This window comes from Thalassophryne amazonica, chromosome 7 (assembly GCF_902500255.1).
Source record: "Thalassophryne amazonica chromosome 7, fThaAma1.1, whole genome shotgun sequence".
NCBI classification, from domain to species: domain Eukaryota; kingdom Metazoa; phylum Chordata; class Actinopteri; order Batrachoidiformes; family Batrachoididae; genus Thalassophryne; species Thalassophryne amazonica.
Window position 1 is genome coordinate 89,647,035 of NC_047109.1, and position 27,219 is coordinate 89,674,253.

Below are 27,219 nucleotides of genomic sequence, written 5' to 3' on the forward strand. Positions count from 1 at the left end.
CATTCAAATAAACTGTGAACATTTTTCTCATGGAAAAGATACTACATCTTCTTATGTACCTGACCCTTAAAAGAAAAAACTTTTTATGCAGCCTTTATCTTAATCTGAAATTCAAAAGTGTTATGATGGTCCTTTAGTCACCCGACTTTGAACATTTATTTCATTTTGGATCAATATTTTTGTTTTATTGGCTTTTTACTTGTACAGTATGCATATGGAGTAGTAGCCATAATTATTTGATGTTTATCTGAAAATTTATAAATCAGTTATGTTGGAAAGATACAAATTTAGAGTAAAGCTTTCACACAAGTTGTCTCTATTGACCAACTCCAGATGAGCTGCAAAATTTGGTCCTTTTTCAACCTATGTTTGTCTTTTTGGTTCAGAGGTAGGGTTATGAAAAAAATGTTTGACATAGGCATTTTTGTGCAACAGCATGGAAACAGATTGTATATTAAAACATAAGATTTAGGCAAAATATACACATTAACAACCCTTATAACTGCTGTTCCCCAACCTCAAACTCCATTCGCCAGGCAGACGCCAGTGAGACCAGCCAGGGCAAAATATTGTCAAATAGCCTGAAGTCATGATGTGAAAAATATTTATGATAAAATTTTGCCCCCCCCAAATTTCTTATTAACTGATGTAAAGGTATGCCCCCCACCCGTCCACCAATTGGGAACTGGTTATTGCCTCAAATGGCAAGACCTCAATTTCCCTGAGGGAGTCTTCCCAAGGATGAATAAAATTCTATCTAATTTAATCTAAGAATTTCTTGCAAGGAAATATTATAAGATGATTAAGAGGGGCATTAATGGTAAACTGCCAGTACCGATCTGGGACTCAAAAGCCACCATTAAAAAAGCAATTTACAACATTTTACAGCAGTAATAAGGGATATTTCAGACTGTGTACATGGAGAATGTTGACTTCCATGGGAATTTAAGTGTTATTCATGCATAGTTGAAAGGAATTAGGCTTCCTATCGGCTCCTGTTGGCTCCCACTGGCTCCCACCGGCTCCTGTCGGTGTTTAGTCTCACCGTGGGTGACTGGGTCTATTGAAATGAGCTCATCAACTTGTCATACCACATAAACAAACAAAAGTGGCAGTGCTGCCTCTCTGAGGGTTTCTTCTGTCAATGGAGTAGACCTGCACAGTTTAGCCAGTTTACCCGGTATATGGTATAATTTTGGACGACGGTAGAGATTTGGACTCCACCGACTAATCTCGATAACAGCCGCAGAGTTTTTCGATCCAGGAAAACTCCCCTGTGAAGCGGCTGTGTGTGTGAACCAGTTTGCTATGGCGGAGAGGGGTGTTCTGAGCTGAAGTGATTGACTCTCACTGCTGTTCATGTAAGTTTGTGAGATGCCTGTTTCATCGCTGATAATTGTAAAGCCGTTGTTTGTTTATTTCAGCCAACGCACTGGGGTAAGGCGGACGCCCTGTCGCGACCTGAATCAAACATTTGAGAAAGCGCCATGTTAAGTAATGCAAGGGTTTTTTTTAACCGGATTAATCAGCCAGGTAATGTGAATTTACCCAGACTGACTTCAAATATAAGTAAATTAAGTATATTTTTATAAAATGTTTTGGTGGTTTTGTGTTGAGTTGAAGTGACCATCCTGAAAGAGCTTCATGTATTCAGAGCAGGTGTGCCATCTAGTGTTCAAGAGATAAAACTTTATTCGCTGACCATAAATTTAGTTAATTCTTTCACCAAAACATCAAATCTAGGCTTGCATCTTAGATGTACATTCCGGCAAATTGTACCAGTAGTTTTGAGATCTGCACAATAAATGTTTTTAAAATTACATTATATCTGTTTTTATTTTTTGTTCTCATTTTTATTTATTTATTTTGATCAATTTACCTTTGCTGAGGGACTAATTCAGAAACACATCATTTTACACTTAAGTTTAGATCGCGATATATACCGTTACCGTGAAGGGATTAAATTTATACCGCGATATAAATTTTAGGTCATATCATGCAGCCGTACAATGGAGTGTTGTCCATACACTGTGTATATAGTCGACTGACAAGTTGTTTCTTAACTGATTGATAGAATTTTAGTAAAACTTATTGCACATACCAAGGTGTATACTTTGAAAAATTCATGATACAATAAAGTGAAAACACATATTCCATTGTGGTGCATAAATGCAAATCACTAAAAACAGACAAATAACAGTAAAAACAAATACAAGAAATATTAATATGTGGTACCAAGGACCGCACTGGAAATAAGTGGGTTTTTTTTTTGTTTGTTTTATAATTATTATTTTTGTATTTTTTGGTTTGTGTATTATCCTTTTTAATTACGTCAGATTTACATATTTTGTTTGTATAATTCTCATTATTGGATGAATAATCAAATCAAATGAATCATCATAACAATATTTAAAATAAGTTAACAATGCTACACATGGCTAATATAAAAAGCTAAAAATCTGGTGTATTGCACTAGAGAATAGATTTAAAATAACTAAGATAGTGGCCATATTCATATAGTCAATTTCTATTGGTTAGGATTTGTGGTTGTGGTTAATGTAGATTAGGAATTTATGTATCAATAGCAAATATATCCAGAAGTACGTCTTCATGATCACGTGACCTATATTGACCAATGAGACAGACGCTACGTACGAATAGAATTTCACTATATGAATATGGCTACGTATGGATAACCACTGCCTAAAAATGAACGTAGTCGCTAATCAGTACATAAAAAGACCATTCATGAGAAATAAGAGTTCAGTTTCACTTCCAAAAGTTAACTGAATAAAAACGTTTTAATGTGATATGTAAAGCAGGGCTTATTAGGCAGCATGGTGACCAAATGGTTAGTGCACCTGTTTCCAGAATGGAAGGTTCCTGGTTCAAGGCCACCCCTGTCGATTGTCCATGTAATGTGAAATTGTGCCAGGAATGGCTTCTGGCATAAAATGTGTGCCAGATCATTATGCATATCTGATATGGATCTCCTGTGGCAAACCTGAGTGGAAAAAAGGAGAAGCAGAAACAACTTACATTTTAAACAGATTATCAGATTACCATTAAATTAGCCTTATCAGATTTCCATTAAATGAGCTTTATATAAAGAAGACTTTTAATTTGAATATTATGAAGTCATTTACATGAAATTATTCATTTTAAAAGTAGTTGGCATGCACCTATCCATTGCAAAAGCAACAGATGACATGGCACCCCAAATCATCACTGACTGGAAATTAACACAATGGACTTGAAGCAACTTGGATTCTGTGCTTCTCCACTCTTCCTCTAGACTTTGGGACCTTGAGTTTCAAATGAAATGCAACATTTATTTTTATCTGAAAAGAGTACTTTGGCCTGCTGCGCACTGGCCCAGGTCTTTTTCTCCTAAGCACATGTAATGCCTGGTACACATGGTAGGATTTTAAAATTATCTGTAGGTTTCCAAAACCTGAGAGACCAAACACGTGAAGATTAAAAAAATCATAGATCTAACAGTGTTGGTCGTACAGTGTGTGGTGTTCAGCCACACGGTAAGGACAACAACACCACACACGAACAGATTTCACACACAAACATTCCCAGGTTAGACAGGAAATCTCGCAAAATCTCTTGAGATTAAACGTGACTTCAGTGTAAACAGATGGAGATAGTTTGTGGACTATTTAAAACAGAGGGGAAAAAACAATACAAAAAGAAAAACAAAAAGGTGTTCTTTAAAGGAGTGGAGACAGTGCGACCACCTGACTTTCTGGTAAGAACAGCTGTTTTGATTTTATTTTCTGCTCCGTGTGTCCGTCACCTCGCTTTCTGATTGGCTACACATCACATTCAGCAGGCTGCGTGCTTGTTTGTGGTCGGAGGACACCACACACGCTGCGATATCGGGCCAAGACAATCCAACATATTGAATATCTCCAATTTGCGATCGGAGCACCGCTGATGTCCTTCCGAGCATATCAGAGCGCTCTTAACACACCACACACGGCAGGAATATCTGATAAGATTATCTTTAGCGTCATCACGATTGTCGGGGCGTCCTTAAAATTGTCGGAAGGGGAAGATTGGGTCCAATATCGGCCTAATTATCTTGCCGTGTGAACCAGGCTTAAGATGCTTTTGACATAGTCTTTGATCTCTAGGAATGTGACACTTGGATATGTCTGGTCTGTGTGTGGTGGCTGTTGATGCACAGACTCCAGCTCCTGCCCACTCTTTTTGAAATGCTCCTAAATTCCTGAATCAGTTTTGCTTGACAGTCTTTTTAAGGTTGTGGCATGGAGGTGAACATGCTGGATGTGGAGGTCCTGGGCTGGTGTGGTTACACGTGGTCTGCGGTTGTGAGGCTGGTTGGATGTACTGCCAAATTCTCTGAAATGCCTTTGGAGACAGCTTATGGTAGAGAAATGAACATTCAATACATGAGCAACAGCTCTGGTTGACATTCCTGCTGTCAGCATGCCAACTGCACGCTCCCTCAAATCTTGCGACATCTGTGGCATTGTGCTGTGTGATAAAACTGTACCTTTCAGAGTGGCCTTTTATTGTGGGCAGTCCAAGGCACACCTGTGCACTAATCATGGTGTCTAATCAGCATCTTGATATGGCACACCTGTGAGGTGGGATGGATTATCTCAGCAAAGGAGAAGTGCTCACTATCACAGATTTAGACTGGTTTGTGAACAATATTTGAGGGAAATGGTGATATTGTGTATGTGGAAAAAGTTTTAGATCTTTGAGTTCATCTCATACAAAATGGGAACAAAACCAAAAGTGTTGCGTTTATATTTTTGTTGAGTGTATATGTATTTGAATCATGTGCGCTTGCATCAGCCAAGCTTGAACCTTTTTTCACGTCTGTCGGTTGCGTCATTTGCCTGTGAGCACAGTTTGAGTGAGCAGTGGTCCACACCCTTCGTCTGATTTTTATTGTGAGGAAAATGTCTGAACGATTTGGAGCTTTGCTGCATCAAATTTTTCCAGAAACTGTGAGAGACAGCCAGGTGGAAACCATTCGGAAGATTCAGACGGCTTTCAGGGACAATTCTATGGGGATCACACAGATTAAGGAGTGTTACAACCGGTTTAAAGACGGCGCACAATGGCGGAGGGCGCGCCGCGCTCCGAGTGGCGATCGACAGGCTAAAATGACCAGATCATTTCCAAACTGAACACTGTGTTGATCCGGGACGTCGTCTGACTACTACAGAAATGGCAGAAGAGGTGGACATACCACTTTTTCGGCACATTCCACTGTTACAGGAGTTTTTGTCATGAAAAGAGGAGCGGAGGAATTCGCCACGGAGCCGCTAATGGCGCAGGACAAAAGCACCTCAGTGTTGGTCTCACAGGACATGTTGGAACATGCGCAGCTCTTGCACCATTCGTAAGATTCAGACGGCTTTCGGTGGCTTTTCAGTCGTGTGACTATCCGAGAAATTGTGGACGAGCTGGACATGCCACAACATGTCCTGTGAGGCTTTATTACGCCGTTGCTTTTTATCCTGTGCCATGAGCGGCTCCGTCCCGACGCGCGAATGTCTTTTCATGACAAAAACTCCTGTAACAGTGGAATGTGCCGAAAAAGTGGTATGTCCACCTCTTCTGCCATTTCTGTAGTAGTCAGATGACGTCCCGGATCAACACAGCGTTCAGTTTGGAAATGATCTGGTCGTTTCAGCCTGTCGATCGCCGCTCGGAGCGCGGCGCGCCCTCCGCCATTGTGCGCCGTCTTTAAACCGGTTGTAACACTCCTTAATCTGTGTGATCCCCATAGAATCGTCCCTGAAAGCCGTCTGAATCTTTCGAATGGTTTCCACCTGGCTGTCTCTCACAGTTTCTGGAAAATTTGATGCAGCAAAGCTCCAAATCGTTCAGACATTTTGCTCACAATAAAAATCCGACGAGGGGTGTGGACCACTGCTCACTCAAAGCGTGCTCACAGGCGAATGACGCAACCGACAGGCATGAAAAAACTCATGCATGCACACAAAGGTTCAAGCTTGGCCGATGCAAGCGCACATGATTCAAATCCATATAGTTTTTGCAAAAAATAAAAAGGTCGGGTAGTTTTCTAACAGACCTCGTATAATTTAATTTTTTTCCCCCAGTAAGTTTACCTTATCGTCTCAATGTTAATGCATCCAGGCTTACATGGGGACAATTCAGTACTTTGTCCTGGAGTTGTCTAAACATCAGGGATTTCAGTTAAATAGTACTGACAATGCAGGAAATATCACTCTGTGTTACAAATATTTTGACAGAACAACAGAATGCTTTATTGCTATGTTTTTCGTATTTAAGAATTCCCAAGTAGCAATGATGCAAATGTAGATGGCTCCATGGCCAAAAAGATAGAAAACAGTAAAGAAAAAGTTAATTGATGAATATGTAAAGAATAACTTATTTGACTCATGCTCCAAAACTTAAACATATTTAGTTATGTAACAGAGGGAAGCAATCTTAGTATTTGAGATGTTGCAACCAAAGTTTGGTATCGTTCCTTTTATATCTCACTGGCTAGTTGATTATTAAAATCAAGTAGTCGATTGTTGAATAATTTCAATATCAAAACATGATTAAACTTCTGAAATGCCTTTTACAGGTTGGCAACCACGTTGGTTTGTGCTTGATGGAGGAACTTTGTCTTACTATGACTCTCAAGAAGATGCATGGAAAGGGTGCAAAGGCAGCCTTAAAATTTCAGTTTGTGAAATTCAAGGTTGGCAATCAACCGTTACTGTTGTTATTTTCTACAGTATTTTGGAAAAAATGTGGCATTCTGATGAGGATTTTCTTCTTGTGTTCTGTGTTTAGTTCATTCCTCTGACTCAACACGAGTTGATTTGAACATTCCTGGAGAACAGTACTTTTACCTCAAAGCCATTAATGCAGCAGAGAGGCAGAAATGGCTTGTGGCACTGGGAACGGCGAAGGCTTGCCTTACAGATAACAGAACAAAGAGAGAAAAAGGTAATTGATTGCCATAACATCCAAGTCTGACAAATGGAATTTGCAGTTGCAGTTTCTGTTTTGTGAGACATCTTTGCAGTGTTTAATTGATTCTTTATTGCCATTGTAGAGCTTCAGGAGAATACAGAGGCCCTGAAAACAAAAATGTCAGAACTCAGATTGTACTGTGACCTTCTCCTTCAACAAGTAAACAAGATCAAGGAGAATGATGAGCAAGGACACACAGCAGAGGTAAGGGTAGTGTTTGGATGAGCTGATGACATAAGAGACGCTGGTGTTGTTGTGTCATAAGTGAAGGTTAACGTGTCTGTGACTAAAACTTCAAGTTGCTGTGCACGCGCTCTCAAATAAGGATGGAATGGGATGTATGTCAAAATTATTGAATTTAGAGAAATTAACTAATGTTGTAAGCATAATGTTAAACTACACCATGACTTGTGTGAGTCTGCTATTTTTATTCAATTTCAGGATCTTTGATGATAATAGGTGATGTTTACAGTTGAGGCAATATGTTTACATACACCTTAAACTTATGCTGAAAAACTGTTCCCACAGTTCCACATATTGCATGTAGCTAAGCACTACATTTTAGTCACTTAGAATATCTGCTTCATTTCTGTGTAAAGTTCTTTCAAAATAATAAAGAGATTGATTTATTTCAGTTTTTATTCACTATTTCAGCTATTCAGTAGAGCAGAGGTTTGCATACACCAAATTGGTTCCCTGTTTAAACAGTGTGGGGAAAAACTCCAGAAGATTCCAGAAATAGAACTGATACTTGTAGGTGCTGCTGATTGGCTCAATGAAATAGTTAGGGTTTGATTGGGGCATGTATTTGACTTTCATGTACGTGCCTGGCTGTCAAAAATCTGAAAGAAAGAATTAAACAGAAGCATTAGGAGAAAAAAAAAATGTAATTTCTACAAACCAGGTAACCACTGGTCAATCCATTGTATAAAAATCTTAACAGCCATACACGTCACATTGTTCAAGGAGTATCAAATTAAAGGCCCTGTCACACCTTGATGATTTAGCCTGTGCATGTTGACGTATTAAAAATACACAGAATACGCTGGGATACGTCTAATAAGTTATGGGTAACTTTCCTATAATTTAACCATAATTTAAGAGCACTTTGAAGCACGCTGGTATACGGCGTAGTACGACAATTTCGTCAAAAAATTTTGTCCATGCACAATATTTTTGATGCATGTCAGCATATGGCTCATACGTTCCACACATGCTGGTCATAAGTTGTAGGTAAGTTATGCGATTGTTGACACAAGTTTCTTGTAAGTTACTCATAAGTCGAAATTTGTCCATTGATGCTGTCCATTCATTGGCTGAACAACTAAGAGCTGCAGTCCTCATGCAAACAGTTCAGACTGTTTCAAATATTAAAACCATTCACACACTGAGTAAATATAAAGTCTTAATCTTACTTGTTACATCATTTCAGTCTGATTCATCATCACAGCCTGACGAAAATGTATCCACATAAAACGTCCTGATTTGGAAAACGGCGTCTGAAAATACTTTAGTTCCGTGTCATGGCTGAAGAAATGTAGTGTTTTTAAGTCCTTTTGTGTTTGTCTGCTCTGGGCATGTTTCTCAGCCTGAACCAGACAGTGGTGTCAAAAGTACACACATTTGTTACTTAAGTAGAAGTATAGATACTGCAGTTTAAAAACACTCTGGTAAAAGTTGAAGTATCAACTTGACCTTTTTACTCAAGTAAAAGTGAAAAAGTATGTGCTCCAAAACCTACTTAAAGTATAAAAGTATAAAGTAACCTTAAAAAAAAAGAAAAAAAAAAAAAAGGTAGATGCCACTATATGAATTGAAAGCTTAATTTAAAAACTGATTCGTTCTACATGTGGCCCAAGACCCCAAACCCCAAATTACCCCCCAACACCACCTGCATGAAAATGTTTCAATTCTAGAAGCTCTGAAATGCAATCTGGGACTATTCCAGACAATAAACTGCAGTGAGTGCAGCATCCATTTAGTGAGAAAAAAAAAACTTTCCTTATTCAGATTCATTCCAGTAGTATTCTGCTCTTACTAGGATGCAGCAGTTTTCTAGTTTGGCAGATAGTTCTGGAGGAAATCACTGAAGAAATTAACACATTGACAATATGGTTTGACCGAAACAAACTGTCATTAAACTTAAATAAAACAGGGATGAAATGGAGGTGTAAGAGTCACTAGTGTTCACAGGAAACACTTATTTATTTCTGTATGTATGTATGTATGTATGTTCATTGTTAGTTGCTTTTATATTTTATTTTCTGTTGTGTTTCTATTCAGGTTCTTTTTGTCTCTTTCTCTGAAATTGTATATAATAATTATCATTAGATTATTAATATATAAACAAAAATAAATTTAAGAAATATTACAATTTGAAAACAAATGCACCCGAACGTGAAGACAGCTGGAACTGCTTCATGCTAATTTTTAACATTGAAAATGCCATAGACATGCTAACGTGTTAGCGTCGCTCCCATTTTTAAGTTATAAAATACATCTATCAACTGTTTCAGAAGACCATAACAGGTCGGTTTAACATAGAAAAGGTAAATAATACTCACAGAAGTATGCTCTTTAGGGTTTTAGCGGGGGAAAATTAAGCGAAAGAAAGAAAGAATAAACGAAACAATAGGTTGAAGCATTGCTTCAATCTGCAAACCACTGCTTCGACTGGTTCAAAATCCATTCCTTTATCTTCATTGATCCATGTTTCTGATATAGCAATTATGTTAATTTTTTTTTTTTAATTGACTTAAATATTCTTTAATGTTGTTAAAGTTTGCATACAGACTTCTGCTGTTGAAATGGATTATTGATAATTTGTTATCCGTTTTAATGATCCGATTAAACTGTTCATCTGTATAATAGCAACAACTGTCATTAATATTTGATAAGAAATTATTGTCCGGGTCTATATCGTGCTCCAAGTCCAGTACATTGTGGTCTGTGTATATAAATGTTCTCAGTTCTAGTTTTCCATGATCAGCAATCCTGTGAGTTATATCCTTCTGGTCTCTAGATGTAGATGATGTAGTAGATGAATAGGTTCCTCTGGTCTGTGTCATGGTGTTGTGATGTGTTTGTGTCCTCATACCTTATTGGTCGTATTTGTCCAGTTCCTTGATGTTCCTGATTACCATAACCTTCGCTTGTTCTGGTGTTCCGTTCAGTTTGATGAATGTTTTGCAGTTGGATGTCCATGTCTGTTGAATTTTTCCCTGCTTTTTTAAGAGATGAGCTTTCCTGGCGATGTCTGCGTTTCTTTTGGTCAGATGTTCATTGATGAATACGTTTGTTCCTTTGAGTTTCCGTCCCTGTTTTAACAATGCCATTTTATGTTTTCTGTTGACAAACCTCATTATAACAGCTCGCTTGTCTCCATCCTCTCTCCTGGGCAGGGGGTGGCACGCTTCAATGTTATTACAGTCCATTTGAATATCTTTAGATTGCAGGAAGTCAGCCACCTGTTGTTCCACTGAGCTGGCCTCTTGCTCGTTGGCCTCCCCTCTGCTGTCTTCTGACACCGCCCGTGCGTAGGATCGATGTTTAATATGAATTCCTGTAATAATAACGTCGTTCATCCTTGTGTACTGTTCCAACTCTGCAACACGGTTCTCCAGGTACACCAGACACCGGTCTTTCTCGGCATTCTGGATCCGGAGAGCCTTCACTTCTTCCACCAGCTCCATAATGGATTTCTGCTGCATTTTAACAACAGAGATTTCTTCAGACAAAAAGTCCAGGGACTTCTTGATATCGTCTCCCTCCTCCGCCGTCAGTGCCTTCTTCAGACCCATGGTCAGATAAATCCGCGCTGGCACCTCGGTAAAGCCGCGCCGGTGGATGTGCGCTGAGGCGTCAGCGCACATCCACCGGCGCTGAAGCCAAGAGTAACGAGGCTGTTTGTTTTAAAAATGTAAGGAAAGTACAGATACTTGTGTGAAAATGTAATAAGTAGAAGTCGGAAGTAGGCAGAAAAATAAGTAATGGAGTAAAGTATAGATACCTAAAAAGTGTACTTAAGTACAGTAACGAAGTATTTGTACTTCGTTACTTGACACCTCTGGAACCAGAGGACGCCAGATGCTTTTGTCCCACCACAAGAAAATATAAGGTAGCAGCCGAAGGGACTTACCTAGGGGAATTGAGTAGACATTTTAATTGACTGAATTGTTTGGTGACAGAAAATGTGTGAAGTTGGGAAATGTTGAGCTTGAAACTGTGTAGCCAAAGTATACACAAAGGTGTGGTCTGAAATGCGTGTGTCCTTTGTAGACAGGGATAGACACTGGAACCATGGTGAAATCTACATGCACCACATTCCTGAAGACTCTAGAGGAATGCATGCACATAGCAAATCGTACTTTCGGGGCAGATATAGTGACACCACCAGGCTCTCCCCCTGTAGCAGCTGTCAAGCCTCAGAAGGTTGGTCTCATACTTTGTCTGCCTGAAGAGATGGTATAGTGTAATATAACCAGGCTTGCATTGTTTCCACATACCAGTATGTAAACATATAGCATCTTTTTCACCAACAGGTCAACTCTCGCAGTCAGAACATGAGTGAAAAGTAGGTGGCTTTGTTGTATCAAAAGTAGTGTTGTCTTACTGGAAACTGTTATGCCATATAATGCATTGAAAATAGCACCTAACAAACACCAGATGAAATGTATTTATCAGATTTTGCATGCAAGAAGTGGTATTCCATTGGTTTCATTTCTGAATCTTCACAGTTGTCCGTCATTGTGGCAAAACAGAGGTACATCTGAAGCTTGAGATTTAATATTGCTGTTAAAATGAATTCTAGATGGAGCGACTTGCCTGAAGCTTCACAGGAGAAAGTATCTCAGGAGAACCAGAGCTTGGATTCAGAGACAGTAGGACTGGATGTACAGGATTCACAAGAACATCATCCTTTCTTTGCAGGTCAGTCAGATGTTCATCTCAACTTTATTACATGGAGTGATCACTGAACTCAAGACCATTAATAAATTACATAAAGGAAAGTACATTGCACTCAGATACGTCCTTTCTCTGAACTGACATAGATTGTTGCATTTTAGGGAGCAGACAGTGACTGATGCCAAGTTACGTTATTGCATTTCCCTTGGCAGTAACAAAGTCCTCATCCAGGAGCCATGAGCAGCCGAATGGACAACAACATATCTACATTATTAAAACTCAAAGGTTCACATAAATCTGACGTTTTAAAAAGACACAAACCATCAAGTACACTTTTAAAAAATGAAAAACCTCCAGTAAAAATATAACTTTTATTTTAAAGAGATACAACCTATTCAAAAAAAAGTAACATTTAAATACTTTTGACCACTTTTCAACTTAAAAGGTTTATTTCATCCAGGTACATCCAGCCCTGTAGTGTTTTGTTTTTTGTTTTTAAAGAAAATCTGGCTGTTCCTTTTGTTATAAACATCTTACTGATTAATTATTCCTTGCAATTAGCACATCAAACATAGGACTAATCAGTTAGTCAGACAATGAATGGGTCCACAAAAGTTCTGTAAGTAACCGTGTAAAAAGGACAGTGTATTCAGCTATGAAATTTTGGTTTCTGATACATGCAGGTGAGGACTGGTGAACCCTCTGTTTTGGTCCATGTTGGCATCTTTTACAGGGGTGGAACGATACACTAGCTCTTCCGTTAAAGAAGTTTTACGCTTCTCTTGTTCTGAGAGAAGAACCAGCTATACAGCTTCAAGGTGGAGTGGAACAGAGACGGATTTTCCTAAAGCATCAATCCATCCATTTTCTCTACCCGCTTACTCCAATTATGGGTCAATGGGAAGATAGAGCCTATCCCAGCAGTCATAGGGCTTGAGGTGGGGTGCACCCTGGAGAGGACGCCGGTCTGTTGCAGGGCCACATAGAGACAGACAAATCTATAACACCTTTAGAGTTGTCATGGTGCCTTAGTGGCTTCCCTCACTCACCTCCTTCATGCGTGATCACACAGTTTTTGAGAATTGTCTATTCCACACAGCTTTATCACATAGTGCCATTATTTTCCACATATTTGGTGTCGGAAACAAACACAGGCATTTTCTGGTGAAATGAATAGAAATAGGTTTTATTATTGACTGATGCCACTCTGATGGAACAATAGAATTTGAAAAGCAGGCTTGAAAAAGACCCTGCAGAAATTGAATTAGAGAGGGTGCCTTGAGAGCTTCATTAGGGATCCCCTCAACTCCCACTGCTTTATTTGCTTTAGCAGCACTCACAACTTTTTGTACCGCCTCGAGAGTAATGTCATAATTCAACATATCATTTTGATACAATATAACATCTGATAGCTCACTCTGTTTCAAAGTGTGAATCTCCATTGTCTGTTATTATCTCCATTGGAACTGATTTTATTTTCTGGGGTCCTAATTTATTTATTTATTTCCAAAACAGTTTAGAATTTAACTTCAAGTTCTCAAGCTGGAGAGACTGTCCTCTTCTGAAACATCTTTTAAAAAGTCTTAGCTTTTGGTCAAAATTTTGTTTACATTTTTTTAAACTCATTTTTAAAGGAATTTTTACATTTAGATCATTACATTTAAGGAAACTCTTCTCAGCTATCTGCACAATAGTCCAAAGAGCCTGTAGTTCTTTATTCCAAAAAGGTTGATTCACTTTATAATTTCTTTGTCTTTTTTACTGTATGAGAACTACGCATTTCCTTATGTAAAATGTCACATAAGATAAACACTTTGTCCATATTTAACTGATTTTGCATATTCTGCAAACCTATTTGGATACTCTGCAATGCCATTTTACATTCATATATTCATATATATATATATATATATATATATATATATATATATATATATATATATATATATATATATATATATATATATATATATATATACACACACACACACACACACTCAACAAAAATATAAATGCAACACTTTTGGTTTTGCTTCCATTTTGTATGAGATGAACTCAAAGATCTAAAACTTTTTCCACATACACAATATCACCATTTCCCTCAAATATTGTTCACAAACCAGTCTAAATCTGTGATAGTGAGCACTCCTCCTTTGCTGAGATAATCCATCCCACCTCACAGGTGTGCCATATCAAGATGCTGATTAGACACCATGATTAGTGCACAGGTGTGCCTTAGACAGCGCACAATAAAAGGCCACTCTGAAAGGTGCAGTTTTATCACACAGCACAATGCCACAGATGTCGCAAGATTTGAGGGAGCATGCAATTGGCATGATGACAGCAGGAATGTCAACCAGAGCTGTTGCTCGTGTATTGAATGTTCATTTCTCTACCATAAGCCGTCTCCAAAGGTGTTTCAGAGAATTTGGCAGTACATCCAACCAGCCTCACAACCGCAGACCACGTGTAACCACACCAGCCCAGGACCTCCACATTCAGCATGTTCACCTCCAAGATCGTCTGACACCAGCCACTCGGACAGCTGCTGAAACAATCGGTTTGCATAACCAAAGAATTTCTGCACAAACTGTCAGAAACCATCTCAGGGAAGCTCATCTGCATGCTCGTCGTCCTCATCGGGGTCTCAACCTGACTCCAGTTCGTCGTCGTAACCGACTTGAGTGGGCAAATGCTCACATTCGCTGGCGTTTGGCACGTTGGAGAGGTGTTCTCTTCACGGATGAATCCCGGTTCACACTGTTCAGGGCAGATGGCAGACAGCGTGTGTGGCGTCGTGTGGGTGAACGGTTTTCTGATGTCAATGTTGTGGATCGAGTGGCCCATGGTGGCGGTGGGGTTATGTTATGGGCAGAAGAACGAAGAACACAGGTGATTTTATTGATGGCATTTTGAATGCACAGAGATACCGTGACAAGATCCTGAGGCCCATTGTTGTGCCATACATCCAAGCACATCACCTCATGTTGCAGCAGGATAATGCACTGCCCCATGTTGCAAGGATCTGTACACAATTCTTGGAAGCTGAAAATGTCCCAGTTCTTGCATGGCCGGCATACTCACCGGACATGTCACCCATTGAGCATGTTTGGGATGCTCTGGACCGGCGTATACGACAGCGTGTACCAGTTCCTGCCAATATCCAGCAACTTCGCACAGCCATTGAAGAGGAGTGGACCAACATTCCACAGGCCACAATTGACAACCTGATCAACTCTATGCGAAGGAGATGTGCTGCACTGCATGAGGCAAATGGTGGTCACACCAGATAATGACTGGTATCCCCCCCAATAAAACAAAACTGCACCTTTCAGAGTGGCCTTTTATTGTGGGCAGTCTAAGGCACACCTGTGCACTAATCATGGTGTCTAATCAGCATCTTGATATGGCACACCTGTGAGGTGGGATGCATTATCTCAGCAAAGGAGAAGTGCTCACTATCACAGATTTAGACTGGTTTGTGAACAATATTTGAGGGAAATGGTGATATTGTGTATGTGGAAAAAGTTTTAGATCTTTGAGTTCATCTCATACAAAATGGGAGCAAAACCAAAAGTGTTGCGTTTATATTTTTGTTGAGTGTGTGTGTATATATATATATATATATATATATATAATTGTATGTTAACACAATTACCACTTATCTCTCTGTGTCTGTGTTATCCATATACTGTAATTATACAGTCAGTAGCAACAGATCAGACCTCAAGAATCAAGTTGATCCGAGGCAGGATATGTCCCATGATACATCTGAGACTGAGCACGACGACCAGTCATCAGTGGAGGAGGTCCAGAAGACTGCTTATGAACAAAACAAGACAAAAGAAAAGCAGAGGCACAAAGTGGACCAAAGACCAGAGCAAGACAACAAGAACCAGTCTCAGCAACACCAGACAGCTTTTTTACATCCAGATGAGGGTCAACATGAGGACGAAATGTTCAGAGATTCTGCAGAGCTAGAAGACACAGAGCAGGTGGAGACATTCTTCAGCACAGTGAGTCACAGGTATGAAAATGCTATTCAGGATAGTCACATCCTTTAGGACTATTTACAGTATGAAGTTACTCTTAAAGTATTGACGTGTTAGATTACTGTACTTTTGCTGCCACCTTTGGATTTATTGCAGTTTTTGACTTCACCTAATGTGTGGTAATATTGTGTTAACTTTATGATCATGTTGCATAGAATGAATAAATATTAATGGGTTTGGATGATTTTAACTGAAATTATTTCAAGATGTCATGAGTGTTTTACATAAATGTATTCTCTCTTCATAATGTGACACAGAGACCCTCACCTGATATCTGGGTTTGTAAAAACTTTTTGTTGACATTTTACTCTGAATTTCTAATGTATTTCACCTTTTTTTTGTTTCTGAAGCCATGGAAAGTGTTACTAAGCTAACAGTTTGTGTGACATAACATATTGGCCTGAATATAAGATGAGGTTTTGTTCCAGAACAAAAACTTTGAAAAATACAGGGTCATTTTATAATTGCAGACTAAACTTTCATGTCAGGCACAACAACAACAGTAGGTGGCTAAGAGAACCTTGAAAAAACTTTTTGTTCACAACACTATATAACAGCTAAATGAGCTGAAAGGCTGTCTGTGCAGTACAATTTGCACTCATGGTGCTGAATGTTGCTTCTTCAGTTTAATATCACAATCACATCTTTGTAACTTTAACAAGATTACCATAAGGACTAGCATAAAACATTCTAAAATGACAATAAATCCAAATTATTTATCATTACAGTCCTCCCAGAATCCCTTACACTGCTGTTCTAGTAGCGGAGTGAACCCCTCCTGATTGCTGCTACTGCTACGAAGCAAAATTTTTGAATTAAAGCATTTTTAGACCCTCATCACACTAGGTACAAATGAGCATGAGCCAAGCCGAATCTGGCAGAATCTAAAATGAAAAAAAAAAAACAAACAACAGGATTCGTGCCACATCTGGTGGGGAGAATAAGAATTGCGGAGGACAGCCGTTCGAATACCCAGACTGCGCTCCCCCCAACTGATTCGTGCATGTGCCGTGTGCATGAGCCTCCGAACACGGTACAAATGTAGGTGGAGTACGGTAATAGTACCTGGATAGCTGCCAGATTCCAGTAAGAACAATAAGAATGCACTTACAAGCTGTACGATTGCGGTCCGATTGCTGTTCGGCAGGATATAATCCAGCAGCACATTCTGGACATTCAGTCGTGACAGAAACATGCCGAAAATCCCTCCGAGCGCGATCACAATGTTACGAATGCCATTTTCATGCCGTCCGATTGTTTAGAATGCAATCAGACTGTGGTCAGACAGCACTTTGGCTGCCACTTGGTATTTTTGCCACTTCGACTGCGCAACAAATGTTTTGAACATGTGCAAAACACGCGAGGCAGCCACACGACTGTGCCTGACTGTTTAGTCTGCGTCCAGAATGCTGTCCGAAGGACGTGACTGCACCTTGAGACCTCCCAAATGTGGATTGAATTTTCATTCAGATGGGATTTGGGCTCATTCAGCCTCTAGTGTGAGGGGGGTATATAAAAAAAATGTCTCCAGATGGAATTTTTCCAAAATTATGTCTTTTGGGGGTTGTCTTATAATCAGGGTCATCTTATATTCGGTCCAATATGGCAGTTTATTGTAATGCTAAGTTAGAAGGCTAGAAGATGATGTAATTAATTTTCTTTATAACATAAGGATCTTACTAGGCCAGTATTCCGTTACAAAATGAAAACTTGTTTTAAAACTGATGGGACCATTTTTGAATGGTAACCTAAATAAAAATAACAATACTTTTTAGATACAATGCCAGAAAAGGGTCAGGTTTGTTGAATAACAGAACTGTATGATTGTGTGTGTGTGTGTGTGTGTGTGTGTGTGTGTGTGTGTGTGTGTGTGTGTGTGTGTGTGTGTGTGTGTGTGTGTGTGTGTGTGTGTGTGTGTGTGTGTGTGTGTGTGTGTGTGTGTGTGAGTGAGTGAGTGTGAGAGACTCATGTCTGGTTTGGCCTGTGATAAATGTAAACCTTTGTTTTCCTGTTTTCTTTGATGAAATAAAAGCTGAAGTGGCTAATTTATCTCTAATATATTCTTCTGTTTGAATCTGACTTTTTTTTTTTAGATTTAGTGATATAAGACTGGACGACGACAATGGTATCCCTACACAAGATTTTTTGGACTCATGCTATGCAATAGTGCCTGTATTAGGTAGGCCAGTCACTTATAGTCTCTCCTCATTTTAATCTGTTGCTTTTCCTTTGTTTGCAATCATTTCACCCTGTGTAACTTCAATTTGGAAAACTAAAGCAGCTCAGAAAATTTATGACATTTTCTTTTTTGTTATATGTGCATGTTCTATCAATCACATGGTCCATCGGTTATAAGGAGGCAACTATCTGTCTCAGCTTCATTAACTCTTATTCATGGTCTCAATTTCATGCTGTTTTCTTTTTCAGTGTTTTTTGACTGTACTACACACACACACACACAGACAGGAGGTCACTGTCCACATATTGACATAGACGCACAAATGTATCTCTCGATTGATAAGTTGTAGGATGTTTGAGTGATTAAAAAAAAAACAAAACAATAATCATTGACCGATAAGGCCAACAACAGTTGAAAAGACTCAAGTTTTGTCCACATTGATCGCATTTGTCTGAATTAACAGTTGGTTAGTTGATGTATTAATAGTCAGTGTTTGGTGTTTACCAACATCTGTGGTAAATGGTTTGCCAAACATAAATAAAAAGGTCATTTCTAAATGGGTACAGGTTAACTCAAAAATAATAAATTCCATCACTTTGTAACTCACCAAATTAAAAGAAAATACGAGTCCAAATCCAATATAATTTGGTGAACCTTAATGCACCAGATCAGCTCAACAAAGCAACATTGTACAATTGTACTAAACAGAGAAGTAAACATGCATGTAGAAGGTGCACCATCCCTGATTCAGATCACAGTAGTAGTCACTATTACATTAGCATGCCCAACATTAAAGACTTCTTAGATGTCTGGAAAAACTGTACTTCATATTAATAATGTCACTTTTGTTAAATATTATTTTTCTGTTGTCATATATTTGATCATTTTTTTTTAAATTGACTGTACACTACACAATAACGCAACACATTGCACTGCATTGTGCCAGGATCGTAAAGACATGCACACTATATTACAGTGTGAATGGAGAAACGGCGTATGATCTTGTATGTTTGTGAGATGGGGCCACATCTCAGCAGTTTGAACATTATTCAAAACTTCATCAATGCAACAGGTGTCATATTTAGGGTGACCAGATGTCCCACTTTGTGCCCAAAATTGAGATGTTTTCTGGAGCTGTTATTGACAGTCAGGCTTCAGTTTTAAAAACGTGTGGTTAAAACATTCATTTTTAAAACATGCATTTCAACACTGAAGTCTGACTGTCAGTAACAATGCCAGAAACCATCTCAATTTGGGTCACAAAGTGGGACAATCTGGTCACCCTAGTCATATTTCCATTATTACATCATGATGTGCATTGCATGGTGCTACATGCTATTACATTCAGGGGGGCACAGACAGGAAAACACATTGCATATTTGTCTAAAATTATACATTTTCCCATCTCTAAATACCGCAGTAGGTCCACTGGATAATTTGTTTGAGGCGGAGAGACATTTTCATTGTTGAAACACCAAAGCAGGCAAAAAAAGAGGGTGGGGTTAAGGTCTGGTAGTGCATAACTTGTGGTAGATCATGTGAAGGTGTCCAGGACACTCCCAGGGATTCCTGGAGTCGCCACAGATAAAGGAAGAAAAATAAAATACATATAGCCCTCTAAATGCTGTTGTATATGCATGACATACAATTCATCCTTGTAGTTTGATTAATTTGTGTGTTTGAGATAAATAATTATATAGTTTTGGTAGTGCATCTGGTCATTCATTCCCACCTTTGGGGAAAGACTGGTCGGTTCGGTCTCCAAACATTTATCTCTGAGTGTATAAAACCTTTATGTGCTCACTAAATGTAGTGTATTTTCTGGACTAGAAGTCACTTTTCTTTTTTTTTTTTACTTTACTAGTTTGACAGGTCCTGTGACCACCTTGTTTTCCAAAGTGACTTAATGAAAAAATACTGTATTGTAATGTATGGCCACACGATGGCACAGTCTATACACATGAGCAGCTGCTCCTGTATACTGAATGAGGTGCTGCTATTCACACTTGGGAGCAGAAGCTGGCAGTAACACATTAACCTGGATGCCAACTGCCACAAAACAAGAAGAATAAGGTGTGAATGAGACAGATATTCGGTGTCTTAGAGAAAAAGTAAATATAAGAAATCATGCTCTCAAACTGAAAGACCACGCACTGGAATAAAAACAGGAAATATAATTTTCACATTATTAGGAACAATATTTGTTTGAACTGTGTGAGACAACAAGAACAGCAATGGCAGGTCAGCAAGCCAAACCTAAGGTAAGTGTTTGTCTGATAAATAAATAATGCGCCATGTTTTCAAACTTTAATTACATTGTAGCTTTACCTCATCAATGACTGTCTCTTTAGCAGCTAAAAGAAGCAGTTGTATAATTAGTCTTACAATAAGGTTAATTAGCCCATTAGCTTCTGCTCACTAACATGTTATCATGCAAACTAATATTTGCATTATAACTAAATAATGCCCGGTTAAATTAATTTTGCTTCTTTTGACAAGAAGTGGTAGCACCATGTTTCAAAAATAAATGCAACTTATATACCAGTGCGACTTGTAGTCCAGAAAATACGGTATATCCGTGTTTGCTGTCACCTACATAAACACAATAAAAACATTTATCGCTGTCTTTCATTGGCTCATTGACCTTAGTGCACACTCACTTTAGCACAGAGCATCATGTGCGCACAAAGTAATCAAAATATAGGAACAAATTGTATCTTTTGTACATGCAGTTGCATTTCAAGTGCTCAAATGTGGTCTTGAACTATATTGCTGCATCACATTGTATCAGGGAGAGTATGGCTGGTGTCGCTGACTGAACGCCCCCCCCCCCCCCCCCTAAAAATTGGTCTGCTTTTTGCATCTGCGCATGCGTCATTAGCTGCGGTTCATGAATTAAAACCTCATTTTTGCTTAAAACTGGACTCCAGTCTTCATCTATCTCAGTGACAGATATCTGAAGCTTTTGTACAACAATCATTTCCACATTAATTGAGCATTATTTCATCATATAAAGTGGCGGAAGCGATCAGAGCACCACGGCTAAACGAGCTGCTAGCTGATGCGTTCACCACACGTCGGCCATTTCAAAGCGTCACGCAATTTTGCTGACTTTCTGCTTAAAACAGCCTTGTTTCTGCTTAAAACTGACTTCAGAATGATTTAAGAGGTTTTACCTTTATCATTTGATGGTTAATAATCCCATTAATCCATTTGATCGCTTTGGGTAAAGAGACTGTCTTAGACGAGCGGCAGAGCTCCGAAATGACACATGCAGATGCAAAAGGCGGACTAATTTTTAGGGGCAGACCGAACAGTCTGCGACACCGGCTTAATGTCAGTTTGTAGTTTGCACAGACACACAAAAAAATTCATCTTTCTATTTTAACACCCTTTTCAGAATTTTATTTTCAAATGAAGCACCACTCTGATGGTGACTCATTGCTTAAACAATGACTACAGCTAAAAGAACTTATTAAAATAGGACATTAAATATATGTACTTCATCAGCTACTAAAAAATGATCCTGGATTCTCTCTCCTCAGACAAGCTGGGGTCAACAGTGTTCGCACCAGTTAAAATGGATTTTGTTGGAAATATAAAGGTATGTTACTGCTAATCATGTTGCTGTTCAACAAAATTTAATTACACATGTGACTAATGTGGAAAGTGTGTTACTCAACCTATGTAATTTAAAACTTCACTTTGATATCAGAGAGCTACTTGTTTTAATTTGTACAATAATGCATGACGAGGGCTGGGCGATATACGTAAACACAATTTTTACAACTTTTTTTGGTTTAATTTTGTTTTTGTCGGTTAGGAAAAATAAAACAAGGATGAACTACAAACAGCAATATAAAAAATTTACTTAAAAAAATCCAAATTAAACAATTTCATATCTTGCTGATGTAACGTTTATTATGTTAGAGCCTGCAGGCATTTAGAGAAACAGGAAAAAAAGGCATGTAGATACTTTAAAGTAAGACTACAAAATATCAAAATTATCTCAAGCTAACAAGTACACAACTTACCAGACATGAAGGTTTTAATAATTTTATCTTTACAGTTTGGACCATTGTGACCTTTGTGCAAAATAATGCACAAGTATTACATAAATAAATAACAGCACAACTTCAGTGTAAATTTTTCAGGAGTGAACATCCCAGAATTAAACACAAACACATTCATGTAAAATATATTTGGACAACATTTGAATTTTACTGTTTACACAAATGACCAAACCTCCATTTGTCAACAAACCAAAGTGTTTCCCTTCAGATTTCAGTTTGTCTGTAGTCTTGGTTTTTCAAGTGGCCCTGTCACAGGTGATTTAAAACAAACAACAAAAAACTAAACTTTCAGAGGGGATGCCTGCTGCTTTTGGCAAACTCCAGGTGGGCTGCCATGTGCCTTTTACTAAGGAGTGACTTCCGTCTGGTCACTAAACCATACAGGTTTGATTGATGGATTGCTGCAGAGATGGTTGTCCTGGAAGGTTCTCCTCTCTGTAGAGGAATGCTGGAGCTCTGACAGTGTGACCGTCGGGTTCTTGGTCACCTCCCTGACTAAGGACCTTCTCCCCTGATCACTCAGTTTAGATGGGCGGCCAGCTCTAGGAAGAGTCCTGGTGATCTGAATTTCTTCCATTTACAGATGATGGAGGCCACTGTGTTCATGGGGACCTTCAACGCAGCAGAAATGTTTCTGTACCCTTCCCCAGATTTGTATCTTGAGACAATACTGTTTCAGAGGTCTACAGACAATACATGACTTCATGTTTGGTTTGTGCTCTGACATGCACTGTCAACTGTCAGACCGTATATGTAGACAGGTGTGTGTCTTTCCAGATCATGTCCAATCAACTGAATTTACCTCAGGTGGACTCCAGTTAAGCTGTAGAAACATCTCAAGGATGATCAGTGGAAACAGGATGCACCTGAGCTCAATTTTGAGCTTCATGCCAAAGGCTGTTAATACTTATGTACATGTCATTTCTTAGGTGTTTTATTTTTAATAAATTTGTAGAACTCTCCAAAAACTTTTTTCACATTCTTTATAGGGTGTTGTGAGTAGAATTTTGAGGAAAAAATGAATTAAATCCATTTTGGAATAAGGCTGTAATATAACAAAATGTGGAAAAAATGAAGCGCTCTGAATATTTTCTGGATGTACTGTATCGCCCGTCTCAGTTGGCACAGGTTATCTGTACATTTTTACTGGTACATACATCAGTGTAACCACACCATGATGACTTGATCTTGCTTATCCACATCATCTTTCTTTACGGTGGTTAAGTTTGTCAAACTGTTAATTTTCTCTTGCAGGTTCTTAATTTTTCTACCATATTTGTTTATTTTTGGAACAACTGTTTATATCGCCCAGCCCTACGTATGACCCCAGATGTACCTTCATAATTAAGTACATTAACTATTTATTTATTCATTTGAAGGCATGTGATATAGGACAGCCAATAAGATTTCAGAGTATTTGTGCCTTAAACCTGCAGAAAATACACCAGAAGCTGATGTCGGACCCTGACAGATTCCCAACGCTACAGTCCATTGTGATGCACGAAGTGGAGACCAACGTGGCACAGGTGCGGAACTCAGCCACCGAGGCTCTGCTGTGGCTCCGACGAGGTCTAAAGTTCCTCATGGAGTTTCTGTCAGAAATCAACGCAGGGGAACAAGACATCCATGGAGCCCTCAGTGAGTCCAAACTCTGTAAAGATGGACACGCAGATGTATGTGCATAGAAATTTAAGTTGCATTAAGCAAAATCATGACATGTCTTCAATCCAGACAATGCTTATGGAAAGACCCTTCGTCAGTACCACGGATGGGTGGTGCGAGGTGTATTTGCTGTAGGTATTTGTCACTTAAAGCTCTTTTGATCCATGTTGTGCTTGAAGTGATGGGTGGTGGTCTTTGTTTTCTCTCCCAGTTGGCCTTGAGAGCTGCTCCAACGTATCAAAGTTTCACCGCTGCCTTAGTATCCAAAGAGGGTGATGAGCTGAAGAGTGGCTTCAGCAGCAGCATGCACAGGGATCTCAGCAGGTATCTGCCCGCCATGCAAAAGCAGCTGACCATTCTGGATGCCCTGTATGAGGAATACGACCTGGAGTCTGATGAAGTTGTCTGAAACTTCAGCAAAGGGATGATCTCATCAAAGAGCAGCACAGAACCTGAGGGGGGGCGTCTGAATAAGCGGCTGGCTGCTTGTAGAAAGGTAACACAAGCACATTGTGTACAAACCGGTGTGGCCACATCAGCCGTGAGGTTTTTGCAGCACTTCTTTAAACAGAACGAGCTGTAAAGTTCAAAGACGTTTAGGGTTTAGATGTTTTAGGAGCACACAGTTGGGCAAAGTATCTGCGTGTATCGGAGAGTGCAGGAATGCCGCTATGCATCAACAATTTGTTCTTGCCACACATTCTGTCACTATGGCTTTTTATGTACTCAGGTGCTTTAAAGCTACACTGTGTAGGAGTGTTAGTAGAATTGGACTATAGCATTCATAACCATCTGTTTGTAATACATGGGAGCGGGCCCCCTGCTGGAGGCTGCCATGTTGCACCGCACAGTAAGCCATATTTTGTTAAATATTTGTAATAAAATGCGCAGAAATGACAAACATGATCGAGTCTGAAGCGGCTAGCAGCCACTCCTAACAGCCTTTGTTAGCAATGCTTGGCTGGAACACACTAGCTGTCGCTCAAAGAGACCACGCGCCCAATGAGTCATAAATTTATGGCTTAAAATATCTTAAACTAATGAGTTATATTTAAAGAAATTCCACCCCTGTACAGTTGTCATTTTGTTATCCAAATTGTAAACATGTTTATTTCTGCTATAAAGTTGGGGATTTCAAGATGGGGGTCTGCGGGGCATGGCCCTTTTGTAGCTAGCCTCAAATAGCCATTTAAGGAAATCCGAGATTTTGTCGCTTCATTTAACAAGACCGGATGTTGGGGTTTGGCCACTCCGCTATGTTGATGTAGTACCTAAAAGGGAGATACTTAACTTTGCCTTTTGCATTTCGCATTGTGGTCAGATGACTGAAGAGTAAAGCGGAGGAATCAGTAGTTGCTCCCCTATGTACTGTCTGCTGGTTGCTTGTGCTGACTAACAAGTTTAAGAGCCTCATTTTTGGGAAATAGAGGATCATACATATTGCTTAGCACAAGAGAAGAGGAGGGAGCATGAATCCCTGTCACCAAAGAAGCAAAAACACAAAGGGAAACTACAGTGACTGGTAACGGCGTAATGCACCTCACCACCAGATGACACTAAATCCTCCACACTGCAGCTTTAAAGTCCACAACCACAGGGCTTTGCTATTTTCACCAGATCATTTGGACTGATGAGAAAGCAAAGAAATTTATTCAACATTGTTTATTCAGATTTTTTTTTTTCTTGGATTGATGAAACAGGGTGATTACACTGGTCAACCAAAAAAAAAAAAAAAATCTTGCATAGACTTTGAGAACTGATTTACGCTAATTTTGGATGCTGAACCCGAATCTGAGTTCAGATTTCCTCCATCACATCATGTTTTTTTTTTGCAGCCTGCATGTTCCGCATTGATGAATTACGTAAAACCTAGTTAGTAAAACATAGTTTTTAAACAAGGTACTCAAAATGTGAACAAGAGCCGTAATATACTTTATGGTGCTGAAGAGGTGTGTGAGACTGCAGCTTTTGCTTCAGTGCTTGATGCAAGAAATATGTTTTCATATCTCAATAATGTGATGTGATTGACAAAAACTAACACCAGATTTGGATTCAGCGCCACCAAATTTACCAAAATCCCTTGAAGAACTCCATGCAAGAAAAATCATGTTGACCAGTGTAATCGATGTACTTCAGTAAGTTACAGAACTGCACCACCAGCTAACTTTAAATGTACCTATGGGGAAAAAAACTTGCACTGTTTTAGAATTCATGATCAATACTTAATGTTATTTCTCACTTTGGAATTTGAATCAAAATGTAATATTTATTATTCTGTTTTACATTGCGAGTTTTTGCTCTGGAGACTTTCCGTGGGACCAAAAAGGAACAGCCATGAACGTGGCTTTAGTTTCCCCTGCCAGCCACAATACTGAAAACTAAACTACTGGATCCAACATGAAGATTCTGACGAGCAGCAGAATATTTATGTGGACATCCTCTGCACAAACCTATGCATTGTTTGCATTTCCATATTTATTAAAGACTTAAGTTATAAATGTCATGTTGAAGTGGATGAAATTATATCAAGGCTGTGATAAAAAAAAAAAGAAAACAACAAATGTGGCTAGCCACAGGACATGTTTAGTGATTGCATGATTTTTTTTTTTCTCTCTCTCTCATATATAATGCAGGTGCCAACAATAGAAAATGGGCCATAAACTGTATTACTAATCCCAAAATTATTGATTAAAGTTATAATGCATTGCTCCTTATTCATAACTGTATGTGAAAATAATGCACTGTAAGTGTAACTGCATTCTGGATTTTATAGTTTTCCACTGTACTTGCTTATGATGTCAGTTCACCAAGTGGAATTTAGAATTTTTGGCTATAGAGTTACTGAGCCATTCAAACACCTCAAGAACATCCTCATTGGGCTTTTTTGTGTGTCTATACAACAAAACACCACATAGTATTTTGATAGTAGTCTGGAGTTGTAGTGAATAAGTGCAAATTTATTTGAAGTTGAGACTGTATAATAGACTGATTTCCAGTTGTCTGTTCTTTTAAGTGCTAATTCTTAAAACATGCTTTTGTATCTTACTCGTACTGAAACTAGGTTTTCCTCTTAATGTGTATAAACTGTATTTTAGATAATAAATACTCTAAATTGTGCTTGTGTATGATAAATATTGTTACCAATGTGAATTTTACAGAGACAATATAGTGTATACATTTAATTACTGGAACCCTCAAAGACTCCCGTAGTTTCTGTTTCCAGCATGCACACACACACACACACACACATATATATATATATATATATATATATACACAGTATGCAAACGTTTGGGCACCCCTAATAATTTTCATAATTTTCCTTTATAAATCATCGGTTGTCTGG

General features: G+C 38.9%; 1 protein-coding gene across 2 annotated transcripts in view; it reads left to right on the top strand.

Annotated features, from left to right (window-relative positions):
- plekha8 (pleckstrin homology domain containing, family A (phosphoinositide binding specific) member 8) overlaps positions 1-27,005 on the top strand; it is a 32,295-nt gene extending 5,290 nt beyond the window's left edge. Inside the window, exons 2-13 of one of the 2 annotated variants that reach the window (XM_034175011.1) lie at positions 6,608-6,724; positions 6,820-6,975; positions 7,085-7,206; positions 11,281-11,433; positions 11,544-11,575; positions 11,813-11,912; positions 15,609-15,934; positions 18,053-18,138; positions 21,684-21,742; positions 23,648-23,849; positions 23,943-24,004; positions 24,085-27,005. In XM_034175011.1, the coding sequence (XP_034030902.1) occupies positions 6,608-6,724; positions 6,820-6,975; positions 7,085-7,206; positions 11,281-11,433; positions 11,544-11,575; positions 11,813-11,912; positions 15,609-15,934; positions 18,053-18,138; positions 21,684-21,742; positions 23,648-23,849; positions 23,943-24,004; positions 24,085-24,282 (1,613 nt within the window). In that variant the 3' untranslated portion in view covers positions 24,283-27,005. Of the gene's footprint in view, positions 1-6,607; positions 6,725-6,819; positions 6,976-7,084; positions 7,207-11,280; positions 11,434-11,543; positions 11,576-11,812; positions 11,932-15,608; positions 15,935-18,052; positions 18,139-21,683; positions 21,743-23,647; positions 23,850-23,942; positions 24,005-24,084 lie in introns of both variants that reach the window. The other variant, XM_034175010.1, reaches the window with a different exon arrangement.
- Positions 27,006-27,219: the final 214 nt, after the last annotated feature.